General features: G+C 45.0%; 1 protein-coding gene across 1 annotated transcript in view; it reads right to left on the reverse strand.

The window, feature by feature from the left end:
* Positions 1-11332: 11332 nt before the first annotated feature.
* The window catches only part of D2HGDH (D-2-hydroxyglutarate dehydrogenase), a 30430-nt gene continuing 16894 nt past the window's right edge, over positions 11333-24868 (reverse strand). Inside the window, exons 6-10 of the mRNA XM_032795843.2 lie at positions 19028-19196; positions 18095-18238; positions 16734-16876; positions 15090-15255; positions 11333-13736 (exon numbers count right to left, since the gene is read on the reverse strand). Coding sequence (XP_032651734.1) covers positions 13477-13736; positions 15090-15255; positions 16734-16876; positions 18095-18238; positions 19028-19196 — 882 coding nt within the window. The 3' untranslated portion in view covers positions 11333-13476. The remainder of the gene's footprint in view (positions 13737-15089; positions 15256-16733; positions 16877-18094; positions 18239-19027; positions 19197-24868) is intronic.

The raw sequence follows: 24868 nt of genomic DNA on the forward strand, positions 1-24868 counted from the left end.
AACATCCACACACAGATGAACAATGCAGGAACAGTACCCGGATGAGCACAGCAACAACTGGCTGCTAGCCGTGCCTTTATAACTACACTGAACCACAACATTTGCAACGTTCGACTGACAGATATATACTCTCCAGATGCAGTGGCACTGCTAAATGGGTACCCGCATGGCCCCCACAAATACGGCCAGATATTTTATGGCTGCTCCTGAACAACGCTCCGTCACTCCAGTCACCATGCCCTCCTACCACTGCTACATGATGACATCGTCATCATCTGGACCACATGGGCAAGTGAGACGCTGAAATATTCCACCCACCGAACGACACAACTCTACCCACCATCAACCTCAACCTGGAACCAATCTAACAACAGGAGGTCCACTTCTAGACACCACGGTGCAAAATAAGTGATGGGCCATAACACCACCCTATAGTTCGACCTACCCGACCGCTATGCCTAGCCTTCTAGCTCCAGCTTTCCATGCCGGCACATCACAACGACCATTCTACAGCCAAGCAATGAGCACAACCGCATCTGCTCAGACCCCTCAGACGAGCCGAACACCTACAAAATCTCTACCAAGCATGCTCAAACTACAATACCCCGCACGAGGAATTAGGAACAATCAACAAGAGTCAGACGTGACCAAAGCCTCCTACTCAAGACAACCCAAGAAATAAAACCAAGACAGGACTCCAAGCTGGCCTCACAAATACAAGCCCCTCAGTAAAACCCCTTAACGCATCACAAGATCTACAACCCATGACGCGACAAGACCCACACGTGCTCAGTCTTGGGCTGGCAGGCCAATCCTATGACCCACAACAACCCGCGCAACCTAAACGTATCTCACCCACGCCACCGTACGCATAGAATCTAGCAGGACCACCATGAACAAACCTCGATGCCGAACTCTGACCCACCATACTACACGCAGCGACACCTATCACAGACCTAAAACCAGATCAGTTCCATACCATCACTGGTATCATTCACCTGCCGTCCACAAGTAATATACGCCAATCATATGGCAAGCATGCCCCTCTCGCCTAAGTACAATCGGCCAAACTTGAACAGTCACTAGGAAAAGGATAAATGATCCACAAATCATATAACAGGAATGGCAATAAGACAAAAACCTGAGGAGAGACTACTCCTGGCCACACTATAGCAGACCTTAAGGTGGCAATCCTGCAGCAAAAAAACTTCAGGACCAACTTCAAAGAGTAAACGATGACTTCAGTTCATCTGCAAATTTGAAGCACCCATCAGCTCAGATAAACAAAGACTGTGAAGGCTTCCAATTACAGAACCAGTTCTCCTCTCTTGGTTTCACACCTCCTACTGCTAGAACAGGCCGTCACCTCCCTGATGAACTAACCTCGTATATCTAGCTGCTTGCAGCATATATATACCTGCCACCTGAAATTTCCACTACTGCCGTCTGATGAAGTGGGTATACACCCACGAAAGTCACGATTCCAAAAAACATCTGTAGTCTATGAAGGTGCCACAGAGCGTCAGATGTTGAACAAAATGCCCCAAGCTGACATTCGGGGCACCCGCTTGATACCGCTGCAACAGACATGCGAGTCAGATTTGATCACACGCAATTGAGCCGCGATGATCAAACAGCTTTCTAATCCACCTTATCGTCCATTCATCCAATCCAACTTCGTTAAAACTTGCTGGCAAGTATACGGAAAGAGCGTATAACACAGTTATTGCTAAAGTCAATGTATATTTCGACCAACATGCTCTTCCCATATCCACAGAGCTAGTTTACTCATCATAGAGCAATCAAGGTCAGTCAAGGCATGACTTGCCTCTTGGTGAATCCATGTGACTGTTCCTTGATTCTACCTTTCCCATCCAAGTGCTCAAAATGGATTCCTTGGGCTGCCCGATTTCCAGGGACTGAGGTGAGGCTGAGTGGTCGTAGTCCCAGATCCCTTCTTCCCCTCTTAAAAGGATGGGCACATAGTTGCCTTTTCCAGCGTGCCAAATCACGCCACGATTTGCAAAATAAAGCCCAACGCCTCGCAATCATATTGCCAACGTCCTACGGCACATCGGATTGCACTGCACCAGCCTCTAATGGATCGTGTCCAGTGTCCAGCGTTCTAAATAGTCCTACTGTGCTTCACTCACTGAGGGCTCTCACCATCCATTCCCAATACTGTTGCGCCTAGTGTACGCAGGTCTGGGGCTGACCTTTGTGAAAACCGAGGCAAAAAGCATTGAGTACTTCTACTTGTTCCACAACACTTCACTAGGTTGGCTACCCGTGTTCTAAGGTCCCCACACGTTCCCGACCGTTCTCACCTGTTGCACAAGGAAACCTGTAGAAAACGCTTCGTCTTACCGCGTTACCCTTCACATCCCTTGCTAGCTGCAACTCCAATTGTGCTTTGGCCTTCCTGATTACACCTGAGCAATATTTTTATACTCCTCCCTAGTCATCTGTCCAAGTTTTCACTTCTTGTAAGCTTCCTTTTTGTGTTTAAGCTCACCAAAGATTTCTCTGTTAACTCAAGCTGGTCACCTGCCATATTTGCTTTCTTTCTGCACATTGGGATGGTTTGTTCCTGCACCCTCAATAAGGCTTCTTTGAAATACACCCAGCTCTTCTGAACTCCTTTCCCCCTTATATTAGCTTCCCAGGGGATCCTGCCCATCAGTTCCATGAAGGAGTCAAAGCCTGCTTTTCTGAAGTCCATTGTACATGTTCTGCTGCTCTCCTTTCTTCCTTTTGTCAGGATCCTGAACTCGACTATCTCGGTCACTAATGCCCAGGTTGCCACCCACTTCTACTTCCCCTACCAATTCTTCCCTGTTTGTGAGCAGCAGATCAAGAGGAGCGTGGCCCCTCATTGGTTCCTCCAGCACTTGCACCAGAAAGTTATCCCCAACACTCTCCAAAAACTTCCTGGATTGTCTGCACTGCTATATTGCTCTCCCAGCAAATGTCAGGGTGCTTGAAGTCCCCCATAAGAACTACGGTCTGTGATCTGGAAACTTCTATTAGTGAGAACCAGAGAAGCAGCCCAGGGAGCATGTCAGTGCTGGGAGCAGAGCCACAGAAGAAGCTCAGGGAACAGATCTGTACTGGGAGGAGAGCTGCAGCAACCAGAGCCAGAGGGGCCAGAGAAGCAGCCCAGGGAGCCATGCTGGAGGCAGAGCAGCAGTGCTGAGGCAGAGTGGAGCTGGAGCAATCTGGAGCTGGGTGCAGTGAGCAGCTGAGGAAAGTGAGGGGGGACCCTGGACAGCACACCCAGTGCAGGGAAACACCCCCAGCCAAGAGGCCTTACAGGAACCCCAACAGGAAGAAGGGTCCCGCTACCTACAGCCCTAAAGCATGTGGCCACCGCAAGAAACCGACCTGCAGGATCCCTGCAGCACAGCCAGGGCCTGGGCAGGAGATCTGGGACATGTGAGGAACTGACTATGAACTTCTCTTACATTCCAGCAATGACTGTTTGTGATGTCCTCATGCCCACAGAGCAGGGTGATGGGTTTTCCTTTAACCTTTCCCATCTTTTTCTTATTTTTAAAATTGATTGCTGTTTAATAATTGTGTTTGCTTGAACTATATGCAATGATTAGTGGGTCAGGGAAACTACCAGTGCGGAGAGAGCACCCTGCAGTAGGGACATCTTAGCCCCTGCCCTAAGTGACCACGACAAGGTTAGGGGTTGAGCCCTCCAGGAATCTGGGCCCAGCCTTGTTGGGTTTACAAGGACTCTGCCAGACAGGAGAGTGGAAGGGGAGCCCTTGAAGTCTGGGTGAAAAGAAGTGGGAGCAAGGACTCAGATCCTTCCGCTAGCTCATTTCACTGGGATATTAGGAATCATTAAAGATAGAAAATAAGAAGGAGAATATATTATTGCCCTTATATAAATCGATGGTATGCTCACATCTTGAATACTGCATACAGATGTGGTCTCCTCATCTCAAAAAAGACATACTGGCACTAGAAAAGGTTCAGAGAAGGGCAACTAAAATGATTAGGGGTTTCGAGAGGGTCCCATATGAGGAAAGATTAAAGAGGCTAGGCCTCTTCAGCTTGGAAAAGAGGCAGCTTAAGGGGGCGACTATACTGAGGTATATAAATATCGAGTGACTGTTGAGAAAGTGGATAAGGAAGAGTTATTTACTGATTCCCATAACTACAAGAACTATAGGGTCCACAAAGAATTAACAGGGCGCAGGTTTAAACCAAAAAAGGAAGTTCTCCACCGCGCACAGTCAACTTGTGGAACTCCTTACCGGAGGGAGTGGCTCTGAAGGGAGACTATAACGCGTTTAAAGAGAACTGGATACATTCATGGATGTTAGTCCATTAATGGCTATTAGCTGGGATGGGTAAAGATGGTGTTCCCTAGACCTCTGTTTGTCAGAAGGGGAGATGGATGAGCAGGAGGAGAGATCAATTTGATCATTGGCTGTTGGGTTCAGTCCCTCTGGGGCACCTGGCATTGGCCACTGTTTGTAGACGGGATCCTGGGCTAAATGGACCTTTGGTCTGACCCAGTATGGCCATTCTTATGTTCTTAATTTTTAAGCCAGATAAGTTCCCCACAATAGCAGGACCATTCCTCCGCTTATATATGTAAATACAATAAAATCGATGCCTCTGATTTATTTTGCAAACAGCAAGTAAAAAAACCTTAAGATGGAAGCAAGAAAATGGATCAGGCAATAATCATATGGCAACAAACTGCTTAGCTTGGGAGTACGGAGGTGGGGCACGCAGGCTTTATACTACCCTCCAATTTCACTGGAGTTACTTTGGTGTAAATTGAGTAAGACAGGGGCAATCAGGCTCATGGTCTTCAATTAGTTTTCTTGCAGCTGGTCGGTATTTTATGGCACTGCATCCAGACTAGATTGCAACCTGGTAAGAGTCCCTCCTCCTTGTCCAGTCTCAGCTATGCCTCTTTTTCACAAAACAGTATGTTAAATCACTGCCATAGGGTTAAGGGAAGATCATAAGAAATCTATAGCAGTGACATCTCTAAAGAGTGTGAGAGGACCATTCAGGTTATGAGCTGGAGGTCCCCACCAGTTGGAAGCACCCCTCTTTCTTCCTTCACCTGCTCACTCGTAGGTTCTGCCTCTTTTTCTGTTCCTTTCAGTGTCTCCATGCTGCACTTTGGTGTGGTGGCTGCATCTTGCCATGGCTTTTTTGGGTCTACTCTCACTCCTTCTCCTCTTCATCTACATTACAAATAATTAACTATGCATTAGAAAAAAAGGGGATGGGAACCTAAGGCCTGGTCTACACTATGAGGTTAGGTCGAATTTAGCGACGTTAGGTCGATTTTATAATGAATGCGTCTACACAACCAACCCCGTTCCGCCAATGTAAAGGGCTCTTAAAATTAACTGCTGTACTCCTTCCCAACAAGGGGAGTAGCGCTAAAATCGACCTTCCTGGGTCAAATTTGGGGTACTGTAAACGCAGCACTGTGCAATCCGATGGTACTGGCCTCTGAGAGCTAACCCAGGAGTGCTCCAATGTGACTACTCTGGACAGCACTTTCAACTCCGATGCACTAGCCAGGTACGCAGGAAAAGCACTGGGAACATTTGAATTTCATTTCCTGTTTGGTCAGCGTGGCAAACTCAGCAGAACAGGTGCCCATGCAGTCCCAGAATCACAAACGAGCTTGGAGCGAATGGGAGACACTGGGTCTGATTGTTGTATGGGGAGAAGAATCTGTCCAGGCAGAACTCTGATCCAGCAGAAGAAATGCTGATATATACGCCAAAATCACACATGGCATGGTGGACAGAGGCTACACTACGGACACACAGCAGTGCCGAATGAAAATTAAGGAGCTGAGGAAAGCTTACCAAAAGACAAAGGAGGCAAACGGTCGCTCCGGGTCAGAGCCCCAGACATGCCGCTTCTGAGATCAGCTGCATGTGATTCGAGGGGAGAACCCTACCAGCACCTCCACACTCTCCGTGAACACCTGCAAGGTGGCAGCTTTACACAACATGGATGAGGATTTTGTGAATGAGGAAGGGGAGGAAGAGGAGGAGCACGAGAATGCGCAGCAGGCAAGTGGAGAATCCATTCTCCCCGGCAGCCAGGACCCCCCCACTCTGGAGCCAATACCTTCCCAGGACATATTGTTTCTGGACTTTGAAGGCAGAGAAGGCACCTCTGGTGAGTGCACATTTGTAACAACACTACAGGGGTTAAAAGCAATTGTGTTTAATGTTCGATTTTCCCAAACAATTGGGATGCCTTCGCGGCCAGTAAAGCTACTGGAAAAGTCTGTTAACGTGTCTGGGGATGGACCAGGAATCCTCCAGGGACATTTCCATGAAGCTGTCCTGGAGGTACTCTGGAAGCCTTTGCAGAAGGTTTCTGGGGAGGGCTGCCTTATTTCGTCCTCCATGGTAGGACACTTTACCACGCCAATCCAGTAGCAAGTGGTCTGGAATCATTGCAGCACAAAGCATGGCAGGAATGGTCCTGGGTTTTGGTTGCATTCATGCAACATTTCAGTCTTTATCTTTCTGTGTCAGCTCAGGAGAGTGACATCATAGATCTAGGGGTCATAGTGGACCACAAGCTAAATATGAGTCAACAGTGTGATACTGTTGCAAAAAAAGCAAACGTGATTCTGGATGCATTAAAGCGATGTGTTATAAAAAGACACAAGAACGTATTGCTTCTGCTCTCTCTGCGCTGGTTGCCTCAGCTGGAGTTTGTGTCCCGTCTCGGCACCACGTTTCAGAAAGATGTGAGAAATTGGAGAGGGTCCAGGAAAAGAACAAGAATGTAAAGGTCTTGGAACATGACCTATGAAGGAAGCTGAAAGACTATTTATTTAGATTTGGAAAAGAGAAGACTGAGAGGGGACATGATAGCAGTTTTCAGGCATCTAAAAGGGTGCCATCAGGAGGAGGGAGAAAACTTGTTCACCTTAGCCTCTAATGATAGAACAAGAAGCAATTGGCTTAAACTGCAGCAAGGGAGATTTAGGTTGGACATTAGGAAAAAGTTCCTAACTGTCAGGGTAGTTAAACGCTGGAATAAATTTCCTAGGGAGGTTGTGGAATCTCCATCTCTGGAGATATTTAAGAGTAGGTTAGATAAATGTCTATCAGGGATGATCTAGACAGTATTTGGTCCTACCATGAGGGCAGGGGACTGGACTCAATGACCTCTCGAGGTCCCTTCCAGTCCTAGAGTCTATGAATCTATGAATCTATGAATCATTCATGATCACCTGGCTGAAACAGGGGAATTTTTGTAAAAGAACAGTAATCGCGTCTGTTTGGTGATCCTGACACATTAGATTCCGGTCATGCTGGGCTGTTTGCATTTGGCTACAAGGGATCATCCTGGAGAATAGCCATGCGGGGGTGGGGGGGAGGGTGCTATGTTGCACATCCACCCCAAAACCGCACCCCTCCTTTTAAATGGCAACCAGAGCCCCTCCTCTTAAATGGCAAACCCAACTGGCATTTGTTGCTATCGGAAAGGAGGGCATTGCAGTTTGAAACCATTCCCACATTTTATGAACACAGAAGAAGCCAATCCCACATACCCTTTGGCTTACCATGGCTGCCTGCAAACCGAATTCTGTTGCCCAGACATGTGTGATGTGTCACCATATTGGCAGGCGCTCAATATAAAAGGCAAAATGTGACTTTATACCTAAAACACATGTGCTGTCTACTGTAAATTGCTTGATTCATTGTGAAACAATCTCCCTTTTGTTTTCAGAAATGTATCTTCTTAAAAGTCTGCTCTCCCTTTTCTCCCCCTGCAGCTGCAAATGCTTCTATGCTCCCCGCATCAACTCTGTTCCTGAGATTATCGCAGACTAGAAGGCGGAAAAATACGCACTCACAATGACAAGTTTTCAGAGCTCATGCAGTCCTCCCGCACTGATAGGGCACAGCTGAATGCATGGTGGCAGAAGCCAGGAAAGCATTAAGTGAGCATGATCGGAACACGCAGGAGAACATGATGAGGCATCTGTTGGAGCTGCAAGAAAGGCAACTAGAGTACAGATCCTCGCTCTATCTACTGTGTAACTGCCTGCCCTCCTCGACAAGTTCCACACCCTCCTCACCCAGATGCCCAAGAACATGGGAGAGGGGCCCCTCTGGGCACCCTATCACTCAACTCCGGGGGATGGCGCAAGCAACAGAAGGCTGTCATTCAAACAGCTTTGATTTGTAGCGTGACTACAATAAGCAATGTGATAGGTGCTTGAATGCATGAGGTAGGTGCTGGAATGTGTTAATAGCTGTGCATATGCTCCCTGGCAGATTTTTAGGCAGCTAGGAGACTTTACAAGCAGAAATGTAGGGACTTTAGGAGATCACAGGGTGAGGAAGCAGCTGAGCAGGAGTTTTGAGGACAGCAATAGGGCCTGAACATTGGACTTCGGCATCTAAAGCAGCAGTTAGATGGATCTAGCGCTCCATGTCTCTAGGACTCAACTCCCCAACTGTACAGGGGTATTGTGAGGATGAATACACCGAAACACTGACGTGCTCTAACTGTATGATAGTGGGAATCCTAGACAGTAATACCCACATCTTCTTTCGGTAGGAATCCATTCTTAAAGGGACTCCCAACTGAAAAGCTAGTTAGGTTCACAAAAGGATTTAAAAGCAGTTTCAGTGCTAACCTTACCCCAGAAGCCCTGTGCCAACATGTGTCGTTTTACAATCCCCTTACATAGCCTCTCTCCCACTCGACTAGGGGAAGCAGTGAAACAGTCTGTGACAGGTTGGATCACAGAAACCGCCCTGGGAGCTGCCAACCGATGTGCCAAGACTACCTCTGCTCCTGTTTTCCCTGCCAGCTCAGGACTCCAGCACCCTGTCTTGCTGAGCCAGACACTCCTGTCTGCTCCAACAAAGACCCAGGGTCTGAATTACTTGCCCCAAGGCTGCAGGTTTACCAGAAAACAGCTCACAGAAGTGTGCTTGTCTTTAGCACTCAGATGCCCAACTCCCAATGGGGTCTAAACCCAAATAAATCTATTTAACATTGTATAAAGCTTACGCAGGGTAAACTCATAAACAGTTTGCCCTCTATAACACTGATAGAAAGATATGCACAGTTGTTTGCTACCCCAGGTATTACTACATACTCTGAGTTAATTAATAAGTAAACAGTGATTTTATTGAATACAGAAAGTAGGATTTAAGTGGTTCCAAGTAGTAATAGACAGAACAAAGTAAGTCACCAAGCAAAATAAAATAAAATGCGCAACTCTATGTCTAATCAAACTGAATACAGATAATCTCACCCTCAGAGATGCATCAGTAAGTTTTTTCCTCAGACCGGACACCTTCCAGGCCTGGGCACAATTCTTTCCCCTGGTAAAGCTCTTGTTCTAGCTCAGGTGATAGCTAGGGGATTCTTCATGATGGCTCCTCCCTCCCTTTGTTTTGTTCCACTCCTTTGTATATCTTTTGCATAAGGCAGGAATGCTTTTGTCCCTGGAATATGCTTCATGCAAAAGGGCTCTTGTAAGGTATCATTACCAAACTTATAATCTACTGAGTGTGATCATCCTATTTGTATAAATGTAACACTCTTGTATCTGAATCTAGAAATATGAAATATAACTCTGAGGGCCTATTGTAATTATGCAAAGTGTGGGCCATTAACGGTGGTTTGGACTCCCATCAACCAGGACAATTGACTGGATGGCTCTGTTTGCAGGCAGGCCTTCCTGTGAGTCAGGCTGGGAGGAATGAAGGCTTGAAGTTTTGCAGTGACATGTGATCATGTCACCTGTACTGGAATCCATCTTTAATCTGGTGTCTTTCCATTGAGAAGGAGGGCCTGGGAACCCAGAGAATTACATTACATTCATTCATTATCAAATTTTAATAAAATCATATAGACTGCAACATCACACAGTCCACACACAAAGTGCTATTGAATGCATAACTAACATTCCCTAGAATTATCTATTTCTTTGATTCCTCTTCTCCAGTGTAAAATATGAAACTTAATTAAATGGAAATGTAGCATTTTATACTTACCATGGACTTACAATTGTTTAGTGTCAATCTCTTCCCATTCAATAAGTACTGAAATTGTTTTCAATTTTTCTATCTTTTTAGGAAACATTGATTATTATTGAGTCATAATAGTGACTTTATGGCAAAATCTGAAAGCATTTCCATTCTAAGCCTGAATTGAGACATACTAGTTATCCTGATAAATTCTTTCCACCTGATGTCTCTCCTGCCTTGTCTGAAGCTCCTCTGCAATTCTATCTAAGTTGGAAGTTTTCCAGCCAAGCCATTTCTGAGGTATGTGACTCAGAGTAACTGCTCATTTTCCAAGACTGGTCCAACCATTTCTCATTCACTTTCATGTCAAAGACCTTGCTGTGCAAAATGGATCAACACCTTAGCCCTCATGAAAAACTCATGCACAGGATTTGTTTCACCAAGTTTGGTTTCCAAGCTGTGGACAGCCTGACTGCTTCCTTACCCTGAGAGAATGGATAAGGGGATGGAATCTCACTGGCAGGTGTGGCTCGCTAATTCCACCCTGGTTACGAGGGAGGTGGAAGTTGCTCTTTTTAGAAGTGAGAACTGGGGTCTAGAACAGAGAAGTGTGTGCACAGAAACCCTAGGAACAGTCAAACTTGGGAAGAAAACGTAGATTCATGTTACCAGTAAAGCCAATTCCCAGGAAGGGGTATATGTTTGAACTAAATACAGTTGCTCAGATTGTGGGAGTGGCCAAGCTGTGTTGATGCAGGACCCATACAAAGGGGGACAAAGGAGGCTGTATGCTACCTTTGTGCGTCCCAGCTCTTGGCTCCTCTAAACTGCACTCTCCTGCCCCCAAAGAGCCATTGAAGCAGTTGGAAATAGTCAGAACACAGCAGTACTCTGGCCATGCCCACTATATATCCCCTGGTGCAGGGAAACTCACTCAGCCAGAGGAATTCCTGCAGGACCAGATCTGTTTGAGTTACAGCCTCTGTGCCACTGAGTAGTGCAAAGAGGCTGTATCATACCAGGTTGTATAGGTTTTGGTCAGAGCATAAGAGGAGCTCCTGCTTACACTAAGGATACAAGAAATGAAACTTGACTGGTGCAATTATAATAAAAATAAACGCTGATTTGTTTTTAATAACTCTTATATTTTATCAAGTTTCTTATATAGTCATAAAAAAACATATGTTCATTAGAAGATCACTGAAAATAACACCAGGGTTCTCCAGCTGTTTTCCTAAGAAAGACTGAGGTCTCCATTTAGACTAGGGTATAATACTGGCAAAACATTATACAAGATTTTGTGAATTAAAATAGTGCCATTTTAAATTCTGATCAAGTTTTAAGTAGTCAAACCCCAAGTCCCTGCCAGATAGCATTTTCCATTGCATGCATGATTCTCATTAAATGTAAATGTTTGTCCTGAGACAGAAAAGGTTCATTTCAGACTTGTTTTCAGTTAGAACAGTGAAATCCCACAAACCTGGCCTGGTATACACATGCCCTTCTGCACTTCTCTCAGGCCTCTGGCCAGCATGACTACTTCCCATGTAACACTGCCGTTGGTTGCATTGGTATATTGTGGCCAGAGGGGGGAGGAGTTCATGGTTGTTACACTAGGATCTTATGGGCTTAGGCCACACAGACAATCTGTTCCCCAATTACACTGCCCTTCAGCAGGCCAATCCCCCCATTTCAAATGGGGTTTCACTTGCATATTTTTGGTGCTGAGGAGCTGCCAGTGACTAAGAGGTATGGAATCATGCTACCGATATGTAGTCATCTTTCCTGCTGCCCAGCTTCTTAACTCCTATTTCTGTACAATCAATGCACCTACATTTCTCTCTCTGCTGTGCAACACAGGGGAAGGGAGCAGAGAAGTCTGTCAAGTGGCTAATACCCCCAATCCACAAATAAAATTTTGAAAATTAATGTATGTACCCTACTTAACATGTATATTTTCTCCTTTCTCTTCCTTGCGGATTACCAAAATGCAAGCATAACCAGATGCTGTCTTTATAAACTGGCCTCTTCTATTCCGTGGTGCCACAATACAATCTTTCCCATCAAAACAGCCTAGTTTGATACATAATCACCAGTTTAGCCAAAATCTAATATAAGACTGCAGTCTACTTCTATGACTTTACAAGATCTGTGCACAGGATGATTACATTCTCTTTTAAACCAAGCAAGGGTACTGCGAATGGAAGGGGCAAAATTCTGTCCTGGTAAAGACAGCGCTTTCTTGGCATCTCCAGCCCTTCCGCCTGGTTAGCCCAAAGCTGTCTTTGGCTCAGGGTGTTGTTGATGGGATGCTGTTTATACCTCTGATCTCACGTTTGTATCATCTGTGCGAAAGGAAAGATTACTGAGGGGTTGACATTACTGGAAACCCTACTCTGGATACCAACTACAGTATTTCTAGCATGCCTATAACTGTAGTATCCAAGTGTCAGCACAAATTGTTAATTCTGGCTTGGTGCTAGTGAGACAAATGCTATAAAGACACTCTAAACATAGCGGATCTCAGTTGGGAGCTATATTGACAAAGATATGATCATGATGCCCACTAAGATCGGCTTGTTGGACACCTAGTGGAGCTTAGCAAATTATTACCACTGCCATGAATTTACCAACTGTGCCAAAATTACCCCACATACATACAACTATGAGCAGGTGAGGGGAAAATACCTATAATTCCAGGATCAGGAACATCACTGCCATAATCCTGCCATTTACATTCCTGAGATCCACGAGAATTTAATCTTCCATTTCCATAGCTGACTGCACCCACAAATCACATACCTAGATCGAAGAGGACTAAGCTGCAGGTGTAACAATTCGCACATGCAAAGCTGTAGGCCTGTGTTTGAAAACAGGCTATAAATTGTCTTGCTATATAGAGTAAGAAGAACAGAGATTTTAAACTACCCCACTGGCAGAAAGTGATAGAAAGCGCAGATGGTCTCCCAAATCTAGATGCTGCATACACTTTCTTCTTGCTGCATGTAGCTCTAACATCCACAAGCATGGACTATAAATGAAATAACAGATGCAATCTAAAGTAGAGAGGAAAAGCCATCAACAGAGCATTAGAGAGTTAAGGCTTTTCAAGGGTTCCACCAGCTGGACTGGGATGGGAGATAGTTCTAAGCACTGCAGCATGGGAGGGACTGGCAGGTAGGCCCCTTATATATGTATACTCAGTCTGAACTTTCAGAGCCATGAGGAAGCCTGCGTGGCTTTGGCCGCTACTGATCTCTGCTTTCTGGACGGTCAGAGCTCGTGCAATGATGGACAATACTGGGAGGAGGAATTGCAGTCCTTTACCATTTCAGTACAATCATAAAGTGAGCAAGGCAGCTTTGAACATTGTTCAGTCTGTCAGTGTCTAAAGTGCAGTTATGAGCTAGAGATACAGTCGATACAACAGGATATACACCTATTTTTCAGCAGCACAAAGCTCTCAGGAACTAGCTGGCAGTGTCTTGTAAGGGTTCAGAATCCCTTTGGGGTCCAACATGGCCTTGACCTGCTGCATCAGAAGGACTGCCTCCTGTGGCTTACTGTACTGAATATAATGCTTCTTCTTGAAGCCCAATCCATGCTCTGCACTGATACTGCCATTATACTGTGCAGTCCACTCATACACAAATGGCTCAATGGCATCCAGCAGGGAATGGCTGTAGGACTCTGCTGTGATGTTCAAGTGCAGGTTTCCATCTCCTGGAAGAAAGCATAACAGAGCTGGGTTTGAGATGGTTCTGATAGAGAAACAGAATGACCGTGCTATGGAAATTTCTCATTGGCTCTGCTGTGTAACAAAACAGCAGAGTCTGTGTTACGTCCTGAGACCAGCTGTCCATTAGGATTCTACAAACAGTGGTTCCTCTCTTCAGACAGTTATGTGCTTGAATAACTCAGAACATTTCCTAGCTCTTGTGCCATCTCTAAGAAGTATAGTCCATCAGAAAGCCCTCACAATGTAGAGTAAAATTACTTTCCATTTCCTGATTTTGTGCTTTTAGAACTTCAGCCATAATATTTCTTGTGGCAAAGATTTATCTAAAGTTACTTCATTAGGACTGTGACATTTTAATTTACCGATACCACATGATTCAATCTCTTCCAATTATATTTTTGCAACAATTTAAATGTAGCTCATTAATAGAGTTGTTTTCTTTTGGACTGCCTCTGAATAATGATCTTTGATTAACATCTAAATATCTATTGACTATTTGGGAGTCAAGATAAATCTGAAGTTTTTAGTGATTCATGTTCACTTTGGAAGAAAAGAGCTCTCCCAAAAGGGACATGACTCTTGACATTAAGAAGTAGACTTAAAAATAATAATTCTATTTGTTAAATCATAGAATATTAGGGTTGGAAGAGACCTCAGGACGTCATCTAATCCAACCCCCTGCTCAAAGCAGGACCAACACCAACTAAATCGTCAATATAGTCAAATGTGTACAAAAGACAACCTTATTTAAGCAACCTCCTGTTTAAAGACACTGCTATGAAATATCTTCAAACAGAGAGTGCTTAACACTGCTCCACTTCTAATGACAGCTCAGCTCTGTTAAGCAATCCATTTGTCTGTCTCCGGAGTCAAGTTTCACTACATAAATTTCAAAATATCCCTTTAAAAATTCCAAGGCCTTTTTTACTCAATTGCATTATTTTAATCACTTTTTTCTGGTGGTTAATGGCTCAGCCATAATTGGTTTACAAATATTGCTATTCCCTCTAACGAGGACAGTGGTTCCTACCAAACTCTAACATTTATTATTTGACTGTGCAGATCAAACTTATTGCCCAATAAAATCTACCCAAAACACTGGATAAAGAGCTACAAGGCAACATCTCTTTGAATAACTTCTTATACTGTGCTACAGATTGTTAATGTTATGAAATCAATTTTTCCATTAGCATAGGGATCATGTCTGAAATTAGTGGATTCCAACAAATCCTCACAGCTCTGACTAGAGCTATAGCTCTCAGTCAGCCAATACCATCTAGCTTCCATTTCTTAGAAGCTAAGCTACAAAAGGAAATCTGTAATGTTTCCCAACTCACCTAGATGGCCATAGCCAACCACATTCTTGGCAGTCTTGCCCAGTCGAGCCCTGGTATCAATCACAAGGTCATATAGTCTCTCCACAGGGAGTGAGAGGTCATATTTGTAAACACAGCCATCATGAGTTAGGGCCTCCGTGATCCGCTCCCTCAGAGACCACAACATCTGTAGTTCATGAGATCAAAAAGGATAAAGTGAAGAGAGCAAATTAAAATGAACGAAATACATCAGATTTCACTCTTCATGGAGTTTGAGGATGGGGGGCAGAGGGGCAGGAAACTGTTATCCAACTATATGAGCTACTGTGATGGCCTTATGTCCTCCCTTTGGATATGTATTATCTTACAGCTCTCGGAAACATCAACTTATATTTGTTTGGCGAATTGGCACCATCATATGGTGGAACTATGCATGAAGTCTCTAAATTCAGCAATTTCAGATAAAGCAGTACTGGTTAAAATAACTGACTTGCTCAGGACCCTGCTACTGCAGTCTTTGGTTCCCACGCACCTCAGTCCTGCCTTACCAGCACCCTGCTATCTCAGCCCCACACAAACCATCTCAGCCTTGACCCACAGCAGTCTCTGGCTCTAAATACAGGGCTCCCATCCAATTTTGAGTGTGTTTAAATCCTGTCTCAGAGAAATGAGAAAACATATAATTTCATTTTCCTGGATATTTTAGAATGGCTAATTTTCTGTCTAGAGTCAATACTCAGATCTCCTGCCAGTGCATTGGCTGTGAGGGAAGAGGAAGACTATGGAAGCATCTCCCCACAAACATCCACAAAGCCACCTCACTGTCCTCTTTAAAACTCTCCACTGTTAACAAGGCAACAAAAAACCATAGTGGTCAGGCAACTGGTGTGCAATGACCACTGCTTATCACACTGACCAGGAGCATCTCACTGTTTCCTTCTACTCTCCTGTTGGTTTGTTGCATCTATCTGTTGTATCTTGTCTTGTACTTAAATTGTAAACTCCTTGGGATGGCAGCATCTCTGTTATGTGCTGATACAGTGCTTGGCATACTAGGGCCCTAATACAGGACCCTAGGGGTTTCTGTAATGCAAATAATAATCATCTCAGCTCCATGCTAGTACCCAAAATTTGCTTCCCATACATGAGTGCAACACGCTGCTGAGACTCAGAGACGGGTGGTCCAGTCCAACACAAGATCTTCCACTATACACACCACTGTAACATATTCCAAGGAAATGAGGATCAGAGTGTAGTCCAGCACTGCAGATCTTCCCACTTCTACAGAGAAATAGGGTTATTCTACCTCCATCACCTGTCAGCCTCTCTTTATTGTTTTGTTTTGCTGGATAAGAAAATGAGGAATTTCTCTACTACTTTGTGCTCAAGCAAACCTGCATGTCTAGAGAAAGACAATTCAGAACCTCCTCATCAACACCATAGAAGAGGGCCATAAGGAAAATGTTGGTAGAACATTGCAAAACAGCCAAAAAAAATATTGGCATATGTTTCACCATATAAACAAGCTACAACTTTTCCTCCTGATGTCAGGTGACTTGGGAACTCCTAAGCCACAGAAAAAAACTGTTTAACCATTCATCAATATAAAGTACAAACCCAAACAGAGAATTATTCCATGAGTGTTTATGTTGGAGGGTGAATCACCTTTATTTTCTTATCCTCTGTGGCCACAGTCCCATCGGTCACCAAACCAGAGGCCATGACATGTTCCAAGAAGTTGTTCAGCTTTTCTTCATCATGTGCAGAATTGGAGCCTGAAGTTTCAATTAAAATATAAAAGGAGCTTCCTGGAAACAGAGAGGACAGAACAAGAGAACAGCCAGTAGCAGAAGATAGGGATTTAATTCAGACGATTAAAAGGTCATCTTGAGAAGTAACTGGGTTAAAAATAAAGCAACATTTTCTCAGAGACTCCTTTTGTATAAAGTAGAGGTCTGAGATAACTGATTTTCCCAACCTTCAGCATTCTTTCACCATTACCTATAAGAATTCTGCTGGCCAAGGCAGGAGAGAAATAGCTGTGAATGCCTCCAGAGCTGGGATATGTGGAAGACTCCCTCATGAACAGTTGCTCTGCACTCTGCACTGACCAGACTGCAGCAAGCTCTAGACAGAGCACAATGGATGTTATGTCCCCAAGAGCTGGAAAGTCTGCAAATATTTTTGATCTTGTCAAAGTATCTGCTTTGTGTTTGAGAGTGAGTGTTTCAGAGTGATACTTTCCATTTGTATGGAAATAAATTCTGCCACAAGGCATACAGCTTATCTACTGCTTCCTTCCATTTAACCAATGTAAATAAAGCCCATAATTCTGGAAATTGCCCTTTCCTGCTGCATTTCACGTAGGTTCCCTCTGAGGAATCCCTCTCTGTTACTCTATAGCCTTGATGCTACATCAGATGCTCCATGCACTGCCCATGTTGAGATGGGGCCAATAATTTCAAATAAAATTCCCCCTCCCCCATACAAAAAAATTATGTTTCATGTGACATTTGTTTGAATGTCTCAGGGGACTAAGCTGGGGAGATAGGAAAGTTTGCTCAGTGATAAATTATGTCACAGTGTTATTGGAATTTATTCAGTCTATTTATTAGGTTGCTGCCTCTTTTCTACTCCAAGGGACTAGACACAGTCCCTATGAAAAGCTGTCTTTTTGCTATCTCTGGAGAGATCCCTCAATAACTGAACATACAGGTTGAACACTTCTCTTGTCCTAGGCAGGAGACTAGCTGCTCCACGGTAGGGTTTGAGTGCAGTGGTGGAACAGTGTGGGGAAGTCCAGACTTCAGTGAACCTGGATACTGGACTCCTTCTCACCTTTGGAGAGACCTTTCTTTAGATCAGCTAAGTATTTAGCCCAGCATTCCCTACCTCCTCCCAAAAGAAATCTCCAGAAAATATTACGTCTTTTTCCACAGCACAATAAAACATCAAGATACTTGGGTTCATAGCACAGACTTATACTCCAGATCACCTGTCTATGCACAGTACATTAATTCCAGTACCTGTCACTGGGTTGGACAGTTTGAGGTGGTTCTCAACCAATTTCATGCACTTGTCATCCATGAATTCGTATGCAGACAGGATCTCTCCCAGCATGCCTTTGCAGGTAGTGAAAGTTCCAAGAACCTGAGAGAAACTCTGACAACCTTTCCACAGACAACAAATAGCACAGAGAAAATTAAAACTGCTAACATACTAAAAAATACTACCTGGCTCAAAATAGTTTGTCCAGGGTCCAGTAAATAATAATTAATGATGTGTGCTACACAGAACGCTGTTAGAAATATTTGTGATGGCAAATGTTTAGCGTAGACCATGCAGGTGCAACTCTTACCAGACTGGTCTTTTTCATGCCAATGGTTTTTAGAAAACAGGACATCTTGGATCCTATCAAGATGTTTAGGGCACCGTATCCCTATTCCCCACTTATCTATCTGGGCCAGAAGGGTGGTGAGGCAAAATATAACCAGTACAGCTAAACACTGGGCCCTTTCCTTCTCCACTTCTATCTAACATTTTTCTACCTGTGAATGACATTTTGCCTGCCAGAGCTAAGCTAAAGCTCAAATGGCATGGTGACAGGAATACCACAGATAAGAGAGTTTTGCTAAATGCCAGCGACCACAAGTATTTTAATACACACCATCAAACTCTCTCAAATATTTTGTTATTAGAAATAAAATCAAGTTTATGGTTTACAGCAGTTTACTGACTTGTACCTTCTCTCTCAATTCTCACTCTTTCCTGGCCTCTTCTATCACTGGTTTCAGCAGTCAAATTATTGAAAACCAGCCCCCAGGATCACAGGGCAGCTTCATCTCCAATAACATATCCCAAATCAGTCTCTTGGTCCTCTGATACTTTATGAATACCATTGCATATTGTTTCTGGTTACCAACACCACTGCTGGAGAATGAGAGAGGGACAGAGCCTACCTAAGAAGACCAGATTCACAGACTTGGGTTTCCGTGGACAGAGGATAGAGACAGCAGTAATGATCCCCAAAGTCCCCTCTGACCCAATGAAAAGCTGCTTCAGATCATAGCCAGTATTATCCTTCCGCAGAGAAGCCAAGCAGTTCAGAATGGAGCCATCAGCCAGGGCCTGGCAGAGGACAAAGAAACAATACTGATAAACCCTTCATTATGCAAATACACACAGGTGATAAGCTGGTGTGAAGAGACAAGATGATAAGAAGCTGTAGCAAACCTCTCAAGAGAGCCCAGCACGGATATATCTGATCCACAAAAATGGTCTGCGGAATTTGCAGGGCTCTACCTCTCAGTGCTGCAATGTGGTTATATTATTTTTTCCTTTTCTAATTGTTGTCCTTCCCCACACTTTTTCCCTATTACTTCTTCTACATAGCCTTGAACAGGGAGAGCTTTCTCTCATCAACATAGTGCCCATTTTGCTCCACCAAATTCCTCTCTTCCTTAGTGGTACATGCTCTGCTCATGTGTAGCATGAAAAGCAAGGAACAGTTACACTGATAAGAACAGATTGTTTTTCATACCAATCAGTGATCTTTCTCCAATGGACATGATCAGCCATTGTATGTAGTTTTTAGCTTAGGACAGCTGATGGAACCAATGAAAGTAAAGTGCCAATTTTGAAACAGTGAGGGTAATTAATCATCAGATGTAGTAAGTTCTCCAACATTTGAGCCCTTAAATCAAGATTGGATGGGTTTGTAACAGATATCCTCTAGTTAAAGATTGCCTTGACTTCTTAGACACCTTAGAGATGAAAAAGACCACCTGGGTCACGTAATCCTTTCCCCTGCCAATACTGTTCTTTACAATGAACATACTGGTGAATTTTTCAGTCTATCTTTAAATGTTCCAAACACCAGGACTTTCAGAAGTAAGCAGACTATTTTACAGCCTAATAGAACTACAAGATATTCAGCCAAAACTTTTCTGTGTTTTAACTGAACTTCACTAATAGGCTGGTAGCACCACCTATTTTGCCAAACCTTAATGGTTTGCACTGACATTTTCCATGCACGGTGTCTGCCTCAGCCCTATATCATAGAATCATAGAAGATGAGGGTTGGAAGAGACCTCAGGAGGTCATCTAGTCCAATCCCCTGCTCAAAGCAGGACCAACACCAACTAAATCATCCCAACCAGGACATTGTCAAGCCAGGCCTTAAAAACCTCTAAAGATAGAGATTTCACCACTTCCCAAGGTAACCCATTCCAGGGCTTCACCACCCTCCTAGTGAAATAGTTTTTCCTAATATCCAACCTAGATCTCTCCCACTGTAAATTGAGACCTCTGCTTCTTGTTCTGTCATCTGCCACCACTGAGAACAGCCTAGTTCCATCCTTTTAGAATTCCCCTTCAGGTAATTGAAGGCTGCTATCAAATCCCCCTCACTCTTCTCTTCTGCAGACTAAATAACCCCAGCTCCCCCAGCCTCTCCTCGTAAGTCATGTGCCCCAGCCCCGTAATCATTTTTGCTGCCTTCTGCTGGATTCTCTCCAATTTGTCCATATCCTTTCTGTAATGGGGGGCCCAAAACTGGATGCAATACTTGGACTGAACTGGCGGAAGTGATGGTCCCAGGCTAAAGGGATTTCTAGCCTGTGTATGAAAACCTAGGAAACCAAAGCTGCTAAGCAAAAGCAGCTTGTGCCTTAAGAATCTGCCAGCCTGTTTATCACTCAGGGTGAGAATTTGCCAATTCATATCCTACCTATCTATATGTTAAACTCAGCTTGCGTTTTTGTTTATTTACTAGGTAATCTGCTTTGATCTGTTTGCTATCACTTAAAATCTACCTTTTGTAGTTAATAAACTTATTTTATGTTTTAATCCAAACTAGTGTGCATCTGACTAAGGTGTCTTGGTTACCACAAGTGTGCATGGTGCTCTTCACACTGAGGGAAAGACGGACTGGGCATTAAACCCATATACTTGCCAGATTTGACCAGGGCACGACGGTACTGCTCTGTGGTCGTAGGCTGGGAAGCTGGTAGTTAGAGAGCCTGCATGTAACTGCAACTGGGTGTGTCCCTACCTGTATGAATGCTGGTGAAAGTGCAGGCTGGAGGGCTTTGCAGCTAGTCACAGCAGCTTGTCACAGCAGCTAAGTGTGAGAGGGAACCCAGGCTGGTGGGTCAGAGGCCTCAGTGGTACGCCACTTCCAGGCAGCACCCCAGGGACAACCCATCACACAAGTAAACCTAGGCTATCCCTGACAGGTGTTTGAAGGGTTTTAAGAACAGGTAGGACAATGATGGAGATTCCATAACCTCTCTTGGAAGCCTTTTCCAGTGCTTAACTACTTTTAGAGAAGAGGAAAAACTTTCTAACTCCAACCTAAGGGTATGTCTACAGTACGAAATTAATTCAAACTTACTCTATTCGAATTTTCGGAAGTGATTTTATACATTCAGTGTTGAGTGTCCCCACTAAAGTGCTTGAATTCGGCGGAGTGCATCCACTGTACCGAGGCTAGCATTGAATGTCAGAGTGGTGCACTGTGGGAAGCTATCCCACAGTTCCCACAGTCCCCGCCGCCCATTGGAATTGTGGGTTAAGCTCCCAGTGCATGATGGGGCAAAAACATTCTTGTGGGTGTTTTTGGATCTGTACTGTCACTTGTTCCTCCCTCCGTGAAAGCTACGGCAAACGCCATACTGTCAGCAGACAATGCAGTATGGTGCACCGCCTGTTTCCTGGTACTATGAAACCACCTCGCATATCTTCTCGTCTTTCTATCTACTCTTTTATCTAACCATTTCCCGCCTTTTTTCGGCTACTGTGAACCGAGCAGCACAGCTTCTGCCGCAAACTCTGCTCTCCCGTTCTTGCATTGCTAGCTAATTTTTCCATGTTATCTGTCCCGGGCTCGCGTGCAAGCTACCGAAGCCAACAATTCCCTGCTGTTTTTCAGCCATCATGAACTGAGCTGCACAGCTTCCGCCGCTTTTTCCATGTTGTTGGCCCTGGGCTCCTGTGGAAGCTACAGACAGCAACAATTCCCCACCGTTTTTCGGCCATCGTGAACTGAGCTGCAGGTTCCGCTGCAAACCCTGCTCTCCCACTCTTGCAGCTCTAGCGAGCTTCCTGACTCCGTGAAAGCTACAGAAGACAACCATTTCCCACCTTTTATCAGCCATCTTGAACCGAACAACTCTCCTACATTTCGCGCCCTTTTTCCAGGATTACCCCTGCAGGCACCATAGTGCGGCAAGCATGGAGCCCACTCAGATCTCCGCTGCAGTTTTGACCATTGTAAATACCTCACGCATTATCCAGCAGTATGTGCAGTACCTGCAAAACCGGGCGACGAAGGGACAACAGTGCGATTACTATACTGAAGAGGACATGGACACAGATGTTACTAGAAGCACAGCATGTTGCGATTGGGAAATCATGGTGGCATTGAGCCAGGTTCATACTGTGGAACACCAATTCTGGGTCCGGGAAACAAGCACAGACTGGTGGGACCGCATAGTGTTGCAGGTCTGGGATGATTCCCAGTGGCTGCGAAACTTTTGTATGTGTAGGGCCACTTTCATGGAACTTTGTGACTTGCTGTTCCCTGCCCTGAAGTGCAGAGACACCAAAATGAGAGCAGCCCTTACAGTTGAGAAGCAAGTTGCCATAGCACTGTGGAAGCTTGCAACGCCTGACAGCTACCGGTCAGTCGGGAATCAGTTTGGAGTGGGCAAATCTACTGTGGGGGCTGCTGTGCTGCAAGTAGCCAACGCAATCATTGACCAGCTGCTATCAAGGGTAGCGACTTTGGAAAATGTGCAGACCATTGTGGGTGGCTTTAATGCACTGAGGTCTCCTAACTGCAGTGAGGCGATGGATGGAACACATATCCCTATCTTGGCCCCAGCACACCAGGGCGGCCAATACATAAACCGCAAGGGGTACTTTTCCATGGTTCTGCAAGCACTGGTGGATCACAAGGGACATTTCACCAACATCAACATGGGATGGCCGGGAAAGGTGCATGATGCTCGCATCTTCAGGAACTCTGGTCTGTTTGAATAACTTACTTCCCAGACCAGAAAATTAGTGTTGGGGATGTTGAAATGCCTATAGTTATCCTCGGGGTCCCAGCCTACCCCTTAATGCCATGGCTCATGAAGCCGTACACAGGCACCCTGGACAGTAGTAAGAAGCAGTTCAACTATAGGCTGAACAAGTGCAGAATGGTGATAGAATGTGCTTTTGGATGTCTGAAAGCGCGCTAGTGCAGTTTACTGACTCTGTTAGATCTCAGCACAACCAATATTTCAATTGTAATTGCTGCTTGTTGTGGCTCCACAATATCTGTGAGAGTAAGGGGGAGACATTTATGGCAGGGTGGAAGGTTGAGGTAACTCGCCTGGCGGCCAATTTCGCACAGCCAGACAACAGGGTGATTAGAAGAGCACAGCAGGGCATGCTGCGCATCAGAGAAGCTTTGAAAGCCAGTTTCATGACTGGCCAGGGTACGGTGTGACAGTTGTTTGTATATATATATATATATATATATATATATATATATATGAAAGGAAATAAAGTCAAAATTGTTTAAAAACTGTTATTATTTGTTGCACAACACATTGAGAGAAATCAGAAGGTAGAGTGGGGGATGGGCGGGGGGGGGTATTGGGTTAGGGGGGTAGAGCAGGAGGGAAAGACATGTCCAGAAACCAAATCAAAAGTTCACATATGCCAGCTTTCAGCTGTTTGGGCGATCCTCTGGGGTTGAGAGTGTGGGTCCCTGTATCCTTCCCCGTTGTGTTCTGGGACATCTGGGTGAGGAGGCTATGGAACCTGAGGAGGAGGGAGGTCATACATGGGCTGCAGCGGCAGTCTGTGGTCTTGCTGCGTTTCCTGCATTAGACCCACCATACTGCGGAGCATGTCAGTTTGCTCCCCCATGAGCTTGACCATAGCGTCCTGCCTGCTCGCATCGTGCGCGTCTCTCCTCTCTTCGTAGTCCTGTACTGCTTTACAGGACTCTGCAATTTTTTGCCTCCATGTATTCAGCTGGGCCCTATCACTGCAGGAGGACTGCATGAGCTTGGTGGACATGTCATCCCGAGTTTGTTTTTTCCGCCTTCTAATCCGGACCAGCCTCTGGGATGAAGTAGATAGGGGCCTCATTGAAACATTTGCACCTGCAGGAGAAGAAAAAGGGAGGGTAGTATTTTAAAAGATACATTTCAGAGAACAAAGAGGACACTTTGGTGTCAGTAAGCCATCACATGGCCAGGCAACAGAATTCAGCTTGCAGGCAGTCTAGGGGCACACGGGGTTCTGCTTCTTCTACATTCATTTCAATGCTTTCAAACTGCTGGGCCCTCTTTCCCATAGCAAGCAATGCCTGGTGGATTTGCCATATAAAAGGAGGGACTGCAGGCTCTCTGGGATGATCGCTTCACACAACACCCCTCCCCCACCCCCACCCCCACTGCATGGCTCCGGTGAGTCTCTGAGCAGGGATGAGCCCTTTAAACTAAACATGAACAGACCAGCGAGGCTGCGTTTCCCTCCCACCCCCCACCGCGTGGCTCCGATCAGGCTCCCACTCACCAGAAGTACCTTCTCCAGGGTCATGGTCCGGGAGCCCATCTTGGGAGTGTTAAGAATTGGCTGTTGGCTCCAGTGTTAAGAATAGTTCCTGGCTGGGGGGAAAATGCATTCCCCACTTGCCGCCTGTGTACTGTCCTCCTCCTCCTCCTCTTCTTCCTCCAATGACTCTTCCTCCTCGCTCTGTGCAACTCCCCCCTTGCAGGTGTCCACAGACAGTGGTGGGG

Source organism: Chelonoidis abingdonii, chromosome 8, assembly GCF_003597395.2.
Source record: "Chelonoidis abingdonii isolate Lonesome George chromosome 8, CheloAbing_2.0, whole genome shotgun sequence".
NCBI lineage: Eukaryota > Metazoa > Chordata > Testudines > Testudinidae > Chelonoidis > Chelonoidis abingdonii.